General features: G+C 37.2%; 1 protein-coding gene across 1 annotated transcript in view; it reads right to left on the bottom strand.

The window, feature by feature from the left end:
• CORIN (corin, serine peptidase) overlaps nucleotides 1-18,634 on the bottom strand; it is a 216,528-nt gene that overhangs the window by 50,911 nt on the left and 146,983 nt on the right. Inside the window, exons 8-11 of the mRNA XM_036764058.1 lie at nucleotides 17,005-17,115; nucleotides 13,816-13,932; nucleotides 11,706-11,813; nucleotides 1,428-1,659 (exon numbers count right to left, since the gene is read on the bottom strand). Coding sequence (XP_036619953.1) covers nucleotides 1,428-1,659; nucleotides 11,706-11,813; nucleotides 13,816-13,932; nucleotides 17,005-17,115 — 568 coding nt within the window. The remainder of the gene's footprint in view (nucleotides 1-1,427; nucleotides 1,660-11,705; nucleotides 11,814-13,815; nucleotides 13,933-17,004; nucleotides 17,116-18,634) is intronic.

The following is an 18,634-nucleotide window of genomic DNA, read 5'->3' as shown; positions in this document are numbered from 1 at the left end:
GTAGAGCACCGGCCCTGGAGTCAGGAGGACCTCAGTTCAAATCCAGCCTCAGACACTTGACACACTTACTAGCTGTGTGACCTTGGGCAAGTCATTTAACCCCAATTGCCCTGCCTTCCCCCCTCAAAAAAAAAGAAACAAAAAAGAAAAGGAAGGTAGAAAAAGGGGTCAGAGCTGATTATGAATAGCTCATATCCTTCCCTGTCCAAAACTTCAAGACTCTAACAACTCTCCCTTTTGTTAGATACTCCTAACTTCAGAAATTCAGAGAAGGACTGAGGAAGACTGACAAATTAGCCAGGCTATGGGAGTCTGTCTAGTCCACCCAGATCAGAGCTAAGAGTTTTGGTACAATGAATAGCAAGACCATGTTATGCGTCTATAACTGTGCCCTAAAGGGATCATGCCCTTTAAGATGATCTGGGATGGAGATACTCCTTCTTTACAAGATCTGCCTCCATGGTCCAAACCCTTTCCTCACACTCCATTCCCATTCTACCCTCTACCTCAATATACTTTCACTGTAAACTCAGTTTCTGGAGTTTTACCATCAGTCTTTATGGAACTCTAGCACTCAGATCTTAGTTATTCCTATCCCATGAATCCTTCCTAAACAGCTGAAGAAAAATAGAACCAATAGAGAGAAAAATGGGCACTTCCCTAGAGGATGCAATTTAGATCTATATATCTTATGTAAACTAAGATTTATGTCAGTGTATATTTTAATAGGTGAATGGATCTGAGATCTCACTAATGCGGAGATTCCCTCCATCAGAGCAGAGAACCACTTATCTGAGCCTTCCCATTCTCTGCAATTTCTTATCCATGTTCTTCCAGAGATCCTTATCAAACATCCATCCAGCATGCTAGAATTCTTCTTCTGGGTCTTTTTACATTTTGCAGATACTGGTAGAAGGCTCAGACGGTCCTTCTATTATTTCCCACTTTTACCACTTTTCCAAATTTCCTTCTACAATAATACAATGCTTCAGTGATATTCCCCATGTCATTTTTTTGTGCTTAGATATTATTGGTGTATATGTCTGTACTACTATGAAATGATAATTTCCACTTACTAGTGAGAATAGTCTAAAGAAGTTTAAGAATCGAATTTATTTTTCTGCAATGGTACATTTTAAAAAGTATTCCCAATGTTCATCTTCATATATATTTATAACAATAAAATATTTCATTTTCTTAAATACATAGGCACTTACAAGACAGCATCTTCTTTGTCTTTCTCTTGCACTTGAGACTTGAATTCTGACTTTAACCATCTAAGCTGCTTCTTATTTATCCTAAATCAATATTTTAATACATTCATTTCCCTAATGATGTTCCCTTCATTAGACATATTTGAAAAGGTACACCTTAGTTTTTCCCAGGGTAAAATGCTGGTTGAATTAGGAGTAGTTCAAAGACATTACCTGCAGGGTGGGATGTGCTGGTTTGTATGTGGATCACACTTTGGTACTAAGATAGTGCAGGCGAAGAACATGAGATATTTGTAACAGTTGGTCTGAACAAGGGCTGGGAAGAGGGAGGATTCCCAGCTGATAGAAGCTTCTTTCTGAGTCCTGTGACCAAGGTAGTTTGGAAAATTCGTATAATTATAGGGAAGATTGAGGCAAAGTTCCAGGGTGATTGGCTCACATTGACCTAGTAAGAGAGAATATATATGTATCAGCTTCTTTTAAATGTAAAATAAAAGGCAATTCAGGAAAATCATCACAAGATTGAGGGTCCAAATCAGAAATGCTTATTCTACTCTAAGACATCTCTTTTTAGAATAGACAGAGCTTTATATGAACTGGCACACTGGGAGGTAAGCATAAACAGGAAAACAATACACACAATAACAATGCAAATGGAAATAATTAAATGAAACCGAACACTATGCAATTATAATCACAACTGCCAAGGTTGGCCCCTAAAGAAGAGATGAGAAAATGCAATTCCCTCCCTTTTATCAGAGAGGTGGGAAACTATGACAGAAGAGTATTGTGAATGCTGTCACGAGGGATAGATATGATGGTTGGCTTTGCTGAAATGTTTTCCTTTTCAAATTTTTGTGATAGGGGAAGATTCACTAAGAGAGAGGCATGCATTCAGAAATCAATGTAATCTAAAACAAAAAGATACCAGGTGCTTTTTTAAAGAATAGATAGTACTAAAATGTAAAGGTAATCAGTTTTCTCTAATGATTAAAGATGATTTCTATTAACACACACCATCTTGAACCTAGGCTGAGTATTAAATACTTGGGTTCATATTCTTTCATTTTTTTTCATTTCATCTAATGTTATTCTCTCTAGCTGCTCAGAGAGTACATTCATTCTCACTTTCTAAGTACTCCATTCATTAGATTTGAACAAATCCACTCATAATTGTCCACACATATAGTGCCACAAGGAGGGGGAAAAACATAATGGTAACATTAAAAACAGGGCATTTTATCATACTGGGCTATTATAAAGTGACCTCTTAGCACCTGAGTCTCACTGGTAAATTTAAAAATCAGGCTGCAAGATTGTAATTTAAGAGCTTTTTGGTATCTGTTGTTGTTGTCATTGTCTACCTGACCAGGAACCTCCTCCATCAATATAGGTGGGCATCTTCTTTGAAACTTAGAGTCTTAGACTACATACGTATAACCTACACCAAATTGCTTCCTTCTCAATGAGGGAGGAGAACAGGGAGAAAGAGAATTTGGAACTCAAGATTTTGAAGAATAAATGTTAAAAATGGTTTTTACATGGAATTGAGGGGGAAAAATATTAAATAAATTTTAAAAAAATGAACCAGAGTCTTAGAGAGTTGCCAGGAGCACTGAAAGATTTAGTGATTTGCTCAGTATCACGTAGCCAGTACATGTCAAAGGCTGAACTTGAACCCAATTTTTCCTGACTTTGAGAACAGGTCTCTAGCCATTATACTTCACTGCCTCTCAATTATAAGGCTTCAGTTGAAGATCCACAAATCAAAGTTACCACAGACAAAATGTCCAAATAAATATATGTTTGAGGCTGAAGTACATGCATGTTCAGCAAAGTCCTTCAGTTGGCTCTTCCAGCTCTTTTTCTCCAAGATTTGGGCAGACAGGTGAAGCTTAAACTTTTTAATCTCTATAAAAAAACACATAACAATTTTCCCTCCTTTTTGCTATATGGAAAATTTTCTGTCCCTTGTCAATCAGTCACTCGTTCAACAAGCATATATTAAAAGTCTACAACATTCAAGGCTAGTGATGGGCAGCAAGAATACAAATACAAAAAAAAAATGAAATGAGTCCTTTTCTTAAGTCCCTTACTTTCTATTGGGAGAGACAACAGGTACATATGTAAGTATAAGAGAGAGGGAATTTGAATCCCCCAGCTCAGCTGATATAGTCACAGGATGCAATAAGTTAACAACGTGCTAACATCCTGTGATCCCTTTGTGAAAAAATGAACATCTGTCTCTGATTGACCCAGAAAGGAGTAAAATCATTGGATGAACAGTAAGAACCCATGACATTACAGGCTTTAAATAACTAAACTCTGGAGATTAGGGGCAGGAACCACTGACTGAGGAAGAACCTGGTCCCTGAAAGGCAATAAGTCTTGGGGAAAGGAGGAGACCTCTCTCCCCACCCCATCAGCCATGATTCCTAGCAGCAGAGCTAATAGCCCAGAGGGAGACAAAGCATTTGGAGATTCAATTACAGACAGTTCAAGGCACAGTGGATGGAGGAAAGACACGTATTATAGCCAGATACTGATAACAGAGATGCAATTACTCAAGGCTGTAAACAGCCTCAAGAAGCAGAGAGGAGAGAAGAGAGCTGGCTATGGACTGCCAAGAGAAGGAAAGGAAGAGAAGAGGATAAGCATTTATAGAACACCTACTGTGTGCCAGGCACTTGCTAAGTGCTTTATCTCATCTGATCCTTATAACATTCCTGCAAGGTAGCTACTGTTATTATCCCTGTTATATAGTTAAGGAATCTGAGGCAAACAGAGGTTAAATAACTTGCCCAGGGTCACACATCTAATAAGTGTCTCTGGCAAGATTTGAGCCCAAGTCTTCCTGATTCTAGGCCAAGTACTCAATCCATTGAGCTACCTGGGTGACACACTCATAAGTATGTCATAAGAATCACTATGCTCTTTGATGCACAGCAGCTGAAAACTCTATTCATCAGACACACTGCCCCCAGGGATCTGTGATGTTTCCATTAGGAAAGAAAGGACTTCAAGCTTTGTTAGTACAAAGGAATGAATATCTTTGGCCACGTGTGTTCACTACACGTATGCCTCTCTATTGGTACTCACTGTTCCTACAGATGCTATACATATTTGTGGTAGGATGCATCCCAACTTAAAAAGGGAATGTTTTTCTCACTACTAGTTTTTACTATGCCATCTTAGTAAGTGTTTTACTCAAGTCAAACCCCTCTTGATATAAAGCACACCAGTAGGGGCTCATAATAATAGCTTTAGAGGAACAGCCAGATAGTATCCTAAAAATCAAGGTAATAGCCACCATCTGGAGTTGTATTGGCAATCAAGATGGGCTCTTAGCACTTATTCAACCAAGTGCCCTTGAAGAGTTTTGGCCTGAAGTGGAGGATGCTACAAGGGAAAAGGGAGAAGAGGTTACATTACAGGCATGAGGAATGACCAGTGCAACGGCATGGATAAAGTAGATGGAGTTCTATATGTCAGGAAAGAGAGGGGCCAGTTTAACTGGGGTTTGAGAAAGGAAATAGTATCTATTGAGGTTGGAAAGATAGGTTAGAACCAGATTGTAAAGGGCTTTAAAAGCCACACAGAGGAGTTTGCATTTTATACCAGAGACAACAAGAGCCACTTGAGTTTACTGAGCTTACTTGAGTTTACAGATGGATCAACATGATCCATCTGTATTTAGGAAAATTATTTTGACAACTGTGTGGAAGAGGGATTGGAGTAAAGAGACAAGTCAAGGAGACCAATGAGGAGGCCACTGGAACAGACCAGATGATGAGGGCCTGAACTATGGCGGTCACTATGTGAGTAGAGAAATGGAGGACGATGCATTGATGTAGAATGAACTCTAACAGTAAAATATTATTTAGAGTTAGGGGATGGTGGTATTATCATATAGCAATCGATAGATTTTTATTTGTGCATCAAGGTTGATTGAGACAGAATCTTAGCACTAGAACGTACTAGAAAAGTTACCTAGTCTAACTTTTAATTCTCCACGTCTTAGAATCCTTGGCTTCCTTAAAGACTGCTCAAGCACCATCTCCCTCAGGAGGCCCTCCTTCTTCCTCCTCTCCCCTGTCCCCCACCGCTGCTAGCAACATCTTCTATTAAGTCTACTTTCTATTTATCCTCTTCTATATTGTGTTTTACACATAGTGTCTCTTCCATTAGAAATGTAAGGTCCTTGATGGCAGGGACCAAACATTTGTTTATGTATCCCCAGCATTTATCATGTGCCTGACACATACTGATTGCTTTAAAAATTGCTTTTTGATCAATTGGTTCCACGAAGTCTTTGCCTAAACACTCCTAGTAACATATTTGAATCTGAGACCCTCACAAAGTACTCTGCACATATTTTTAAATTAGATGAACTGTCCACATACCTGTCATCCCTAAATTTTATGACTTACGTGACTACCTTTTATCATCTCAAAAACTGACTTATTCACCTTATTCACTTCTTTCATTGGGCCTACCACTAGAGGGAGATCTCATCACAAATATTTAAACATGTTGAAAATTCAATGGTTTTTTGTTTTGTTTTGTTTTGTTTTGTTTTTTTTTTTTTTTAGGGAGGGTTCAATATGGTGCCTAGCAAGGTCTTATTTATATACATAGTAGTTCTTTAACACATATTTGTTGAATAAATGAATAGATGAACCCATGGGAGATTTGGGATAATGGCAATTTTCAAAAGCTGGCTATTTTAAATGGTAACTTTTGTTGTAAAAATGGTTTCAGTTCTAGATAAAATACAATTCACATACATACTAAATGTTATTCAATGCTCGATGGAACACAGACTACACTTAAGGTTCATTGTCTGAACTCTTAAGCACTTCATATTCTATCATTATTTTCACACATATTCTCCAAAGTAATAGGGAGTAATAGGGAACAAGGGATGCAGAAATTTGGTTTATAATTTAACTTCAGATTCTCAATTTATCACAATGATAAATTCAAGACTTCAATCTTTTTTGCTCCTACTTTTTATTTTTAGATGTTTTATGAATGTAATTTTCTATTTTAAACATAATTTACACTTTCAAAATATTCCCTGAATTCTTTCCCCCACCCCTAAATTCTCCATGATTCCCTTCACACCAATAGAAGTCTACCCAGTAACAAATAAATTCATTTGACCACGTCGATACTTTAATCTTCTTATTCTACAAATGGACTGGTCAGGAATTAAACACAATCAAGGATAATCCCATTATAAATTTTAATAAGAATTTGTCACCATGGCACCATGATGATAATGGGACTTTGCAATGGTGGACCAAGCTTACTTGCATAACCCTCCCCCAATTCTGCCCTTCCAGATATTCTACCAGGAAAAACAAGAGGAAGAATCATGTACCAGTGTTGTTCCTTCAATCAGAACATGCTGGAAAGGTGAAGAATATTATAAGACGATAAAATTAAAAGCCAGAAATGACCTTAAAGATAATCAAATCCAACCACTCCATTTTAAAAATGAGAATTTTGGCCTAGGGAGATAGGTAACTTACCCAAGGTCACATAGATTGTAAGGAACTCAATGGGTCTGACTCAAAATCCAGGGCTAGACCCTCTTGGGTACCTCTGCTGAGGTTGGCAGACACTTCCCTGGGTTGCAAAAACAAGATTCATCTACCAGGAAACCTAACAGGTTTTGGATTCTCTGTGACAAAGTGATGGTGACAGAAGCTTGGGACTATAGCCCAACCTTCAGATTTCCAATGGGATGATGACTCAGAAACTAGGGTTACTTTCAGGGTACTACTCAAATTAATAGGGCATCAGACCCAATGTGCCTACATTCCAAAATCATGCTAAGTACCTACAGATATAATGTTTTTTTTGTCTAAAAAGTCAAGTAAAGTTCTTTAGTAAATTCAGTAAAGTTCTTTAGCTACATGAAGAGTTAATGAAAGGCAGAGCACTAGTACTAAAGACCTCTGGACTCTTAGAACCCTAAAATCGAGGTTAAAAATTTTAGACAAATTCATTTCTCCAAGTTTCAATTTCCTCATCTTTAAGATGAGGGTAGTAACAGTTGTGCTACCTGCCTCACAGAGCTGTTGTGAGGATCAATTGAGATGAGGTAAGCTATCTTGTGAAGTTTAAAATGCTATACAAATAGATGTTACTAGCTACTGCCTGCCTCTGCAAAGAAACAAGCAATAAGAAAGTGCCTTATGCGGTTTCAAAAGACTGGTGAGAAGGAGGATATCTTCACTCTAAGGCAAGGGTGTCAAACTCAAATAGGAGAGGAAACCACTAAATCATACACAAGGATCTCTGCTGGCCTCATACTGACTTAGAAAACCATGTATTAATAATATCTATGTTCTACTGTATTTTTGTTTTGTTCACTATTTTTCGACTGCATTTTAACTGGTTCCAGAATGTGGCTGGAGGGCTGCCCGGTGTTTGAGACCTCTACTCTAAGGTATGAGGCAAGCATTTCCATCCATTCATTCAGTAAATGCGTATTTAATGCCTGCTTCATGCTAGGCCAGGGGTGGGGAACCTTTTATTAAGGGAATTTGTTCTGTGAAATTTGGATTTTACAGGCTGTACTTGAGGACCTAGAGGGCCATACATGGCCTCGAGGCCACAGGTTCCCCTCCGCTGTGCTAGGCATTGCATGGTCAATTGTTTTTGGTAGCATATCAGAAGTAAACAGAGGAAAAAGAAAGAGAATATTCCCACACTCCTTGTGTACAGGAGGAAAGATTTTAATTTCCCAGTATTTATTTGCAAGATGGTAAGGTAGGTGGCATAGTAGATAGAGGCCTGGATTTGGAATAAAGGAAGCCTGTGCTTATACTCTGCCTCAGACACTTAAATTATCTGTGTGACCCTGGGCAAGTCATGTAACCTCCCTCAGCCTCTGTTTCCTAGTATGTAAAAGGGGATGATAACAAACCCAACCTCACAGGGCTGTTGAGAGGCTCAGATGAAATAATAGATGTAAAGTGCTAAATCCTTAACCAGTCTTTAAACTGGATCATGTACTGTACAAATGGTAGCTGTGCGGTCAGCTAATTTACTCTGTGGACAGAATACTAGACTCGGGACCAGGAAGACTTGAGTTTAAATCCTGCCCTAAACATTAGCTATGTGGCCATGGATAAGTTCACTTAACCTCTTAGCCTCAGTTTCCTCATTGGTAAAATGGATAATAACAGCAGCAACCTCACTGGGTTGATATGAGGATCACAGTAAATATTTGTAAAGTGCTCTGACAACCTTAAAGCACTACAAAAATGCTATTATTGTGAGCTACTAGTAAATACAGACAATAGCTACCAAACTAACAAATTATAATCTACTCTTAATATTTAGAGCCTTTCTAATCTGTTATCACAGTATGGTAGCCATAAGTGTTTGTTATGTTGTGGGATTTAGAGCTGAATAAACCTTAGAAGTCAGTTAGGCTAATCTCCACAATTTATAAATAAGAAAATTGAGGCCCAGACAGAGTAGCAAAGCCAGGATTTGAACACGGCTCCTCTGACTCCAGAATCTAATTCCATTTCCACTACCACACACTATAAAACAGAGGCAAAGAATTTCCCATTAAGTACATGTTTATACGAAATGAATGGCCCAATTCAAAATGACTAATTTTAAGCTTATAATAAGGTAAGGAAATAGAAACGCAAAGTTGCAGGGCAGGGGGCTGGGGGTGGGGGAATAGCAAATATGGAGATGTAAGGGGAAAAAATATAATTCTGGAATAAAATGACAACACACATTCATGACATAACTGTATCCGCTTCTTGTGAAAGCCACGGTGTTTTCCTAACGACGTGAAGTTTTCTAACAAACTGATTGCTTAACAAAGGAAGACATCTAAAAGTCTGTCTGCCAGTGGTTTTATTCCCTTCCACCTTCCCCTAACTCTCTCACATCCCCATCCAGAATCATGAGTAGCTGTGACAGGCTATCTTTGGCTTCAGGCTAGCAGTTCATCCCAGTTACAAATTTCCAGCTTCAAGCTGGGCAAGGAAATAAATCAGAGAAGTTGCAGATCAAATTAAAGACAGTGATGATGGAAAGGATGTGGCCAAGAAGAAGAGCTATTAATTCCAAACTTAAGTCCTTCTAGTCTTCTGGCTCTTTTCACATTCAAGACCAGTGCCAAAGCTATACTTCCAACCACCTCCATGCTGGCTTCGCTCTGTAGGGCATGGCCTTCTTAACCTTTGTGTGCAAAGCCTAGTGCCCCTTCCTCCAAAAAAAGTTTTAAATGTTTTAAAATACATAAATAGATAAAATATATAAAACAAAACATATAAGATTAAGCCAACAAGCAATTTATTAAGTGCCTACTATGTATAAGACACTATGCAAAGCCCTGGATTGCAAAGGAAACCAATTATACTTAAATAGTCATCAAAATATTTTTTTAAAAGTACATGGGCCCCAGTTAAGAGCCCCTGCTTTAGTGAGTTTTCTTTTTAACAAAAATCCAGTGTTATATTTGAATGGGGCATAAATGTTTTGACAAATAAAAATAATTAAATCTAGCATTTCTAAAATAAATACTAATGACACTTTGGTACTTACAAAATAATTCTGTCACATTTGAAAAACAGAAAACAAAAAATTTCCAGTTCGCTCCAACAGTGCAAAGTAATAGGAGCATTTAACAAAGAGTTAAGATTTGGTTTGTGTGAACACTCATGCCCATTATACACAGTGGAGGCACAAAGCTGCCCTTCCGAAATCTTTATTCACCCTTCAAACCCAGGACTAACCACGGCTGGAGCTCTGGCTCTCTTTAAAAGAACTCTACAGGATTTGATTGGATAAAGTTTGTTATGAGTCTCTGACTTTTGATGTCAAATTTAAATTTAAAGCTTGATAACCATGTTTAAGGTAAAACTTTCTAGATGCAAAGGGCTACACTTGATTTCTGAGCATCATCACAGTGCCTATCTGAGCACCTTTTTTTCTAGCAGGATTTTTAAGTTTTGGCCTTTTCAAATAGCTATTAAAGATGCTTCCACCCCTTAAGGGGAAAACAAGCACGCACATAAATGCGCTTAACATTTTCAGTTAAACATCAGTGCCATCCAGACATATGCACCATGCCTTGCTAAATTATGATACTGCCTTTAAGGAGAAGCGTTGGAGTACAAGGTTGAGATGAAGAAGCTAATATAAGTCAAGTGTGCGCAATTCTACTAGCTCTCTGAAAAAGGCTTTGCACCCTTAGTTTTTACTAGGTCAACCATGAGCTTTGCCATTAAAAAGAATTTTTCTGTCCTCATTCTTCATTTCCATCTGACAGAACAGGAATCCTAAGAAAAACTAGTTTGAATTCTCCTTATTAACATCTGCAAATATTAATGATTAATCCCTTCCAAGAGGGCTCTTACAGACTAAAGCAAATTTATTTTCTTTACAATGCACCTTGATGGTTCAGGACTGTCTTCTATTAATCACACCAAAATCAAAAATCTCAAAGTGTCTGATTATTTACAAATGGTGCTTGGAAAAAATACCTATTAGTGGTTGGTTTCTCTAAATCATTTGATTATAATGGGAAGCTCTTGTATAGTCCATTTGTCTAGCTTCAGAGCATGTGTGGGTTTCAAGCACTTGGGTTCTGAACCCAGCTTTGCTCCAGTGGGCGCCCCCATGCACCTCTTTTTGTCTTGTTACAAAAAGGGGTCTGCAGAATTCCTGTGTGAAGGGAAGCAAATGGCTTGTAGAAGCAAATGGCCAGAAGTATCCTAATGACCAATAGGATACTTCCCATAAACACTAGGTTCTGCCCATGCAGCACAGCCTATGGCCAGCTCCACTCCAGCGGAGTCCTGGCAGGTTCAAGGCCTCTGCCAACCCCAGCAGGAGACTACCCAGTCAGAAACCCAGCAGCAGCAACAGCCACCAGCCCACCCAGTGGACATCAGCCCTCTGCTCCAGTGGCCTTCTTTAATATACACTATTAAAGGAAAACCACCTGCTCAGGTCATCCGGAGTTTTTACCTTGTACATCCCACACATTTACAAAATCACTAACTCACACAATATACTAGAAAAGTAGGAATAACTCTTTAAAGATCTTTTTTTATATGTCTAGATTGTCCTTCCTTCCCCGATGCCACAAAAAAAGTTATATGACTATTAAGTGTTTGTGTCTTGCATAAAGTTTTCATTATTTTTTTTCCTAGCCTATGCTTCAAATAGGAAGGAAAATAGCATCTGCTCCCAAGTAAGGTTGTGCATGTACAGGAGACGTTGAGCTGAATGTAATGGTAATCACAGTGGAAAGCACAGATTTAGACCCCAGATCACAACAACATTTGCTTTTGATTTAGCCTAATCAAGACCAGGGTCTTTCCTTAAATAGTAAGCTGAAGTGAATTCCCTTACTTTGGATTACACCATCTTAAAGACAATGCAAATGAAAGCAGCTGAAGAGACATACACAGACAGTGACACACTTAGCACCTCACTACTTACTACAGTTGGTCTGATTGCTGTCTGAGTCACAAAGGGAGCTCCCACCACATCCGTCAAAGCAGGAATTGTAGATACATTTCTGATCTCCTTCTAGACACGGGGGCTGGCCTTGAAAAGGGGAGAAGAGGAAAGGAGGGAAGCAGATATGTAATGTTACATTTGCTTTAATCATCATTCAATTACTTGCATTCTGATATGAGGGGTTTAAAAGAACCACCTGTAGGGAAGGGGAATGGAGAAGTTATATAACGAGAATTTCCTTTCTGACTCACCCCACTACTTCCACGTTTGGACAAAACCCAAAAATACTGTGCTCAGATTGAGAAAATCCATGCAAAAGAATTAACTGAGTGCTAAATACCAGATATTCCAAAAGGGTTCTATTAAGAGGGAGAAATGCATATTAACATACTCTGGAAAAGGATTGTTCTTTAGTAGGGAAAAAAATGGTGTTCAATACTATATTCCACAAAACATGGGTTTATGTACGTAATTAAAACATTTGATTCAAAAAATCTTTGCACAAGTCTTGAATTTGTCCTAAAATTTTATATACTTCCAACTCTATGCTTCTCTAAGAGACGTCTTTTCTTGAGTAATAAATACATTCCCAACACCAATAAGACAAAAGCATTTTATCATAGCACAGGTTTTGTGCAGCTGCTATCAATCTTTTTCCTGTTATGTCTTTTGGAAAGAATCATAAACCCAACTGTGATGACCTGAGCATCAGGTTTCTAGTTTCCAAATGAATGACAGTCATAATGTCAGAATATGCCCTAATTACTTTTCCTTAAGCTATGTGGAAAGGAAACTGGTTTTCTCATTCATTGACCAATATAGTAATTTCCGAGTCATTAGTAGATTACATTTAAAAAAAATAAATTACCATCTATTTTCTCTCTTCCCTACAATACTTAATTACAGATGTGTCATCAGGAATAACAGCACAAGAAAAAAAAACCTATTACAATGTGCGTATATGTATGTAAATAAAGATTGCAGCAAACACAAAATTATCATATTTTTATATAATGACCAAATAATATTTATACATTTATATTCATGTCTATGGATCTACCAGAAAATGTGATGGTACTGTCACCTCTTCACCTTCCACGTAGAGCCACAGTTCACCTCATGATGATCCCTGGGCCACTATGATGATCAGTGACTGAGGCAAAGTGCAATATTCATAGTCAGGAACACCTGGATTCAAATCCTACCTCAAACGTGTGTTAATTATGTGATCCTCCCCCTCCCGCTAGGCCTCAGTTTCCTCATCTACAACATGAGACTCAAATAGCACTTACCCTACACCATACACCTACAAAGCTATGAACTGAAATCATATTTATAAAATACTCTTATTTATATTCTTAACATGCAAGATCAGCAGCAGCCAGGATGATGCCAAGGATTGACTACATGAATAAATTATCTGTTTTTGTCACAGATATGACCAAAGAAACATTATTCTCACCATGGCAGGATACTTAAAAACTGGTGTAGTAACATTTAAATACCAGGAATAAAGTTATAGTCAGTCCCAGGCAAGCCTGTGTGACACTTGTAGAGAGACCAGAAATTAAATGGTTCACATATGGACACCAGACATTTGGTGAAATACATGTAAGATATATTTCTTGAGAACCATGAAGAATTAAATTATTTCTTGGTGTATGGCTATTTCAGGAAGCTATTAGACCTGGCTCTAGAATTTAATTTGTCCATTCTAATAAGAAAAATGACTAAACTCTGATGTCTTCCCTCTATCCATTTTCTTCTTATTGCCTTTTCCCCATAAGGTATTTAACTACGTCTAACTGTTGTTTTTGGTCTGTTTGCTATTTATCTTTAGTTTTAATTGCATCAAATAGCAAGGCTCAGGAAAAGCTGGCTGAAAGTCACATTTATTACTACAAATATTTTCTAGCCCATCAGTGCTACAGGGATACAATACATTCTACATAACTGGACTAGTTTTTAAAGGTATGCTGTATTATTAAGTTTGGGGCAAGTCCAATCATACATTCTTCATTGTTAGGGAAAGCACATTGATGACGCAGCCACAATCTTCTGAAGAGAGAGGCACATGGTACACACTTACTGTTGCTACAATTTTCTTCATCGCTTCCATCTTTACAGTCCTCATCGCCGTCACACCGGAAAGCGCTAGGGATACACTGTCCATTGCCACATTCCAGAAGACCCTGACTATAACATGCTGCAGAAAGCAAGAATGACAGTCACTTCGTTTAACTATTTTTTCTTTACTCAATCAATGATTATAAAAGGATGACTAATTACAGTAATGCTTCGTTGAGTCCAACTCCCTTATTTCACAGATGAGGGAAGAATGAGGCACTTAGGTGACATGATCTCCTCATGGTCAGATATAAGTAACAGAGTCAGGATGAACCCTGTTCATCAGATGCAGTATACCACCTACCATAACACAGGCGTTTGTTGTTGTTCAGTCGTTTCATTCGTGTCCACTTTTTTGTGACCCCATTTGGGGTTTTCATAGTAAAGATGCTGAAGTGGTTTGCCATTTCTTTCTCTAGCTCATTATACAGATGAAGAAACCAAGGCAAATAAGGCTAAGTGACTTGTCCAGGGCCACACGGATAGTGTCTGAGGCCAGATTTGAATTCTGGAAGATGAATCTTCCTCACTCCAGGGCCAACATTCTATCTACTATGTCACTTAGTGGCCTCCATAATACACTGCCCCTCATAATACCTTCAACACCTCCTGAGAGTATAGGGCTACCGTGAATTGCCATAGGCAGTGCTGTATTTACAGTATATCTGCCTGTTCTTAATAATATTCTCCGCCAATTTCCAACTCTCAGCTGCCGCTTCTTACTGCTCTCCACATATCTACCTTTAACAGCATCTATTTTCTCATTGGCTGTTTCTAGTTGGCTGAAATCAGGAAGGAAGATGACCAAGCTTGTTAATAGTAAGTTATAGGAGTGAGGAACCTGTGGCCTCAAGGCCACATGTGGCCAAACTGCACAGAACAAATCTGTGAAGTTTGGATTCAGTCAAAGGGTTGCACTTAAGGACCTAGAAGGCCACATGTGCCCTCGAGGTCACAGGTTCCCTTCCCCTGAATAAATTATAAAGATTAGTGATTTAAGTCAACAGGCTCCAAGTGAAAGGGTGAGATCCTTTTCTACTGCATAAAGTGTCCAAGTTTTATTGTACCAATTTTATGGCTCAGGGTTCAGTGACCTTTTTCCATTTTCTTTTCTGTTCACTCTGTGTTCAGGATTAGCTAAAGTCCGACCACTAGGTAAGAAGGGTGTTAGTATATAGTGATAGGAAAGCAGTCAAGTCTAACCTTGGTATCTATCTCAGAGAAAATGAGATAGCCTCTATTATTTAGAAGAATAAAATGGCTACTTCTTATACTAAAATAAGCCAAATGAAAGTATTATCTGCTTACCCTTGAACAAGTCATTCAAGATTTATGGGCCTCAATTTCCCTATCTATAAAATTAGAGGATTGGAACAGAAGATATTCTGTCTTTAACTCCATTAGTCTACAACCTGTTTATCTGAGAGGCAGTAAAGTTCTGCTAATTCTCCCTAATATCTCCCCAGTATACTATCTATGTCAGTCTAGTTAGGTGAACATACCTATCAAAATCTCATTTTAAGAAGCCTAATTTTTTAACCAGCAGCTAACCTTTTTGTTTTTTAGAAATCTCATTTTATTGATACTTTTTGTTTTTACATCACTTTCATTTTTTAATATATTCACACACACAAACACACACACACACGCATGCACACACACCCCTCCATAAACTTCCTTCCCACTTATCACTGCCTTGGAATGCAGATTAAAAAAGAAAAATGGGGAAAAAAGGAATTCAGCAAAACCATCCACCCTATAAACCTTGTCTTAAAATATCTGTAATATTCCACCCCCAAAGTCCTCTACCCTTGCAAAGAGAGAAAAGAGGTACATCTTCTCAACTCTTCTTTCAGGCCAAGCTTAGTCATTAAAATTATACAGTTCTCAGTTTAGTTGTAGAAGTTTTTTTTCTATTGAAGTTATTTGATTGTATATTGTTTTCCTGGCTCTGTTTCTTCACTCTGCATCAGTTCATATATATCTTCCCATGCTTATCTTAATTCTTCATATTCCTTCTTTCTTGTGGTAAAATAATATTTCATAATGTTCATGTACCACAATTTATTAAGCCATTTCCCAATTGATGGACATGAACTTTGTTTCTAGCTCTTTGCTACAGCATGAGAGTCAATATTTGAAAGAGATATTCTAATGGACATATTAGTTGTCCATTTAATTTATTCTATTTGATTATTATATATTTATTATATATCATTACTGAATTTACTTTAACAATGTATTTTTCACTCATTCAATATTATGATAATTAATAAATTAGTTAAAAAGAAAGATACATTCTCTCATATTATCACTCCTAAATTTACTTCTACTGCATAATTCATTTCTTAGAACAAATACTGAATTTTATCAGGTAAAAAAAACTATTCACTGAGCACCTTCCTTTCCTTTGAGAACATTACGGGTTATTGAATTACAAATGTTATCACCATTCATTGAGAAGCAGAATTTTGTATTATAGAAAGTATAAACTTGGAGCCAGAAGATTTTGGTTTAAGCCTCACCTTGCAACTTACTAGATATGTGATCCTGGGTAATTTATGTAACCTTTTTATGCCTCAGTTTCCTCCTACATAAAATGGGAACAATAATATTTACAATGCTTTTTGGGTTGTTGTAAAGATTAAATGTGATTGTGTAAGTATTAAAATTATAATTATAAAATTAATTATTATTAATTATATGTAATTGTTATTGATTTTGAAATTAAAATCACAAAATTATAAAATTAATAGATTAAATGAAAAGCATTTATTAAGTGCCAACTATGCTCCAACCATTGTTCAAGAGCTGAAGGATACAAAGATGAAAGAGAACAGTAACTGACCCACAGAAGCTTACATTTTACTGGGACCTCAGCAAATATAGTCCAAATAAAACACAATTTTAAAACCTGGAAGAGCTAGATAAATGTCAGCGATTAATAACCTCAGCTTAACTGTTAATGATAATCATCCTTCTGACAAAGTCATAATTTGCCTTTTTTTTACATGTTATAAGCTTGTAATAAATTTTATTTTTTTTTCTTTTGAACTACTTTTAGATCATGGAAATTTAGTGTATTTTACTTAAAAAAGGTGGGGAGTGGGAATAAAAGATTACAAAACCAAGAATAAATCAGAGAACTCACAGCAGTTGACTTCATCTGACTTATCTAGACAGTCATGGTCACCATCACACACCCAGTCTATTGCTATGCAGCGGCCATCTCCACAGCGATGTTCCTTTACAGGGTTACAGTCTGAAAAAAAGGATGACAAATGATGAGGAAGTAGAAATCCAGACTAGTGGACCAACAATAATAGTTGTATAATTCCTATTTCTGCTCAATGTTCTCTGAGATGCCAACATTCTGACACAATTTAATAACTTTTCTCTAGAACTATTTTAATATAGACATTCCTGTGAGATTAACTCCTTGAAAGAACTACCAGCTGAACAAAGCCCAGCTTTTGTGCTTGATTTCAATGATTTTTGCAGCTTTGCAACTTAGATCAATCTATTTCTCCCTTAGTCTACATATAACTAAAAACAGAGTGAGTCATGAGTTTCTTCACACAGACCTGGTAAATTTGGGAAAGAAATTAATTTTCCTTAAAAGTTAGCAAACAATGGAAATATAATTGTTATAAATTTATGGATTATATATCATAATGGATTATTGTCCTTTAATAGCAAGCCTTTCAAGTTAATGTCATAGGATCTATAATAGTTAATATGTCTATAGAGCTTTAAGGTTTCAAAGCAATTTACACACACTAAGGCATTAGATACAACAGCCCTGTATGGTAAGAGCTCCGATTATTCCCATTTTACAGATTAATAGGCTCAATGAATTTCAGTAACTTGCCCAGGGCCACACAATAAGTTTTTATTAAAGATCTATTATGTGCCAGATACTATGCTAAGACATGAAAATTAAAAAAAAAAAACAAACAGTTCCTGCTCTTCTCAAAGAGCTTTCAGAAGTAATAAAATCCCTCCTTTGCCCTCCTCCCTGGAAACCAAAATCACCTCTGGCTTTAACAAGGAGACAGAAAATCAGAAAAGTAGTCCCTTGGCTAGGACCAAGCTCAAGCTGGCTCTTGGTTTATCTGTAAGTAGAGGCAAGGGTCCCACTTAACTGGTTAGCTAGGGATTGCCCTGGGGACTAGAAGTGATCACATTATTCCACCAGGCCTTGTGAACTAGACTTAGAAATGGGGTCTGAAAAATGGGAGAAAGGATGGATTACAGAGTAATGTTAATTATTAAATGATATAACATAATATTAATTTTCCTCACTCTCTTAGGAGGAAGTCTTTTGAATACAGATCCCTTGTTTCTTTCCCCTCAATCCTTCAGCAAACACACATTGCTCACCTCTTTCCAATCTATTCTCTGACACAGATGTACTGTTCCAATAGATCAGAGATTCTCAAACTGTCCTCCCACAATAGAATTGGGTTTTTTTGTAATCTTGTGTATTTTATATACATTTAAAAACATTATTGCGAATAGTTCTATAAGTTTTAGCATACTACCAAGGGGGTCCATGACACAAAAAATAGATAGTCATGTTTTCATCTAGTAACAAGTCAGAAAATCTCTGATTTTTTTTTAACTTTTCCAATATCTGTTGGGATATATAAAATTAAATTTTGCAATTTTACATATGCGTGGCTTTTTCCCTACTAAACTATAAGCTCTGATGAGGGTGGGAGTCTTTAGCAGTGTTCTTAATGCCTTTTCTGTCATATAACCCTTTCACAATCTGATGC

Source organism: Trichosurus vulpecula, chromosome 6 (genome assembly GCF_011100635.1).
Source record: "Trichosurus vulpecula isolate mTriVul1 chromosome 6, mTriVul1.pri, whole genome shotgun sequence".
Classification (NCBI taxonomy): domain Eukaryota; kingdom Metazoa; phylum Chordata; class Mammalia; order Diprotodontia; family Phalangeridae; genus Trichosurus; species Trichosurus vulpecula.
Note: the sequence above shows the minus strand (reverse complement) of the source record. Positions and strands in the feature narration are given on the sequence as shown.